Source organism: Myotis brandtii, unplaced genomic scaffold (assembly GCF_000412655.1).
Source record: "Myotis brandtii unplaced genomic scaffold, ASM41265v1 scaffold97, whole genome shotgun sequence".
NCBI lineage: Eukaryota > Metazoa > Chordata > Mammalia > Chiroptera > Vespertilionidae > Myotis > Myotis brandtii.
In genome coordinates, this window is record NW_005372020.1 from 813,898 (window position 1) to 814,950 (window position 1,053).

The window sequence follows — 1,053 nt, forward strand, 5'->3', positions numbered from 1 at the left end:
CCACGGAGGCTGCCGAGCGCTGGGCATGTGGCTGGGGGGCCAGGGACTGAGTTTTGACTGTCACTGAAATGTATGTGACGTGGACGGAACAGCCACACGCGGCTGGTGGCTCCCCTAGGGGACGAGGCCTTTCGAGAGGGAGGCCAGGCAGGGCAGCCGGGCCCCGGGGCGGGTGAGGGGGAGCCGACCAGGAACCACGGGCCCTGGGGAAACCTGTGGTTTTCTTCAGGGGCCGGGTCTGCCCAGGTCTCACGTGACTGTGCCTGCGTGCGTATGTCTGTGTGACTGTGTGTCCGTGCCTGTGTGTGTGCATCTGTATGTCTGTGCACATGTGCATGTGTGTCTCTGTGTGTATGCCTGTGAGGCCGTGCATGTGTATGTGTATGTGCAGCTGTGTGTGCATGCATCAGTGTGAGACTGTGCATGTGTGTGCATGACTGAATGCATGTGTGTGTGTGCCTGTGAGGCCATGCATGTGTGTGTGTGCGCCTGTGAGGCCATGCATGTGTGTTTGCGTGCACATGCATCAGTGTGTGTGTGTGTGTGTGCACGTGCAGCTGTGTGCATGCATCAGTGTGAGGCCGTGCCTGCGTGTGTGACTGAATGCATGTGTGTGCATGCATCTGTGCGACTACAAGTGTGCATATGTGTGTGTGTGTTTGTGCACGTGCATCAGTGTGACCGTGCGTGCGTGTGTGACTGTGAATGCATGTGTGTGCATGCATCTGTGCGACTACATGTGTGCATATGTGTGTGTGTGTCTGTGCATGTGCATCGGTGTGACCCTGCGTCCGTGCAGAGTGGGCGGCAGTGGGAGGCTGCGGTCGGGTGCAGGGGCGCCCTCAGCAGTGCCCCCTGCCCCCGCGGTGCCCAGGAGCAGAAGTTCTGCCAGCGCTATGACCAGCTCATGGAGGCCTGGGAGAAGAAGGTGGAGCGCATCGAGAACAACCCGCGGCGGCGGGCCAAGGAGAGCAAGGTGCGCGAGTACTACGAGAAGCAGTTCCCGGAGATCCGCAAGCAGCGCGAGCTGCAGGAGCGCATGCAGAGGTGAGC

At 60.3% G+C, this 1,053-nt stretch overlaps 1 protein-coding gene across 1 annotated transcript in view; it reads left to right on the forward strand.

The window, feature by feature from the left end:
• The window catches only part of NCOR2 (nuclear receptor corepressor 2), a 172,730-nt gene that overhangs the window by 57,753 nt on the left and 113,924 nt on the right, over positions 1-1,053 (forward strand). The window contains 1 exon segment of the mRNA XM_014533346.1: positions 875-1,047. Coding sequence (XP_014388832.1) covers positions 875-1,047 — 173 coding nt within the window.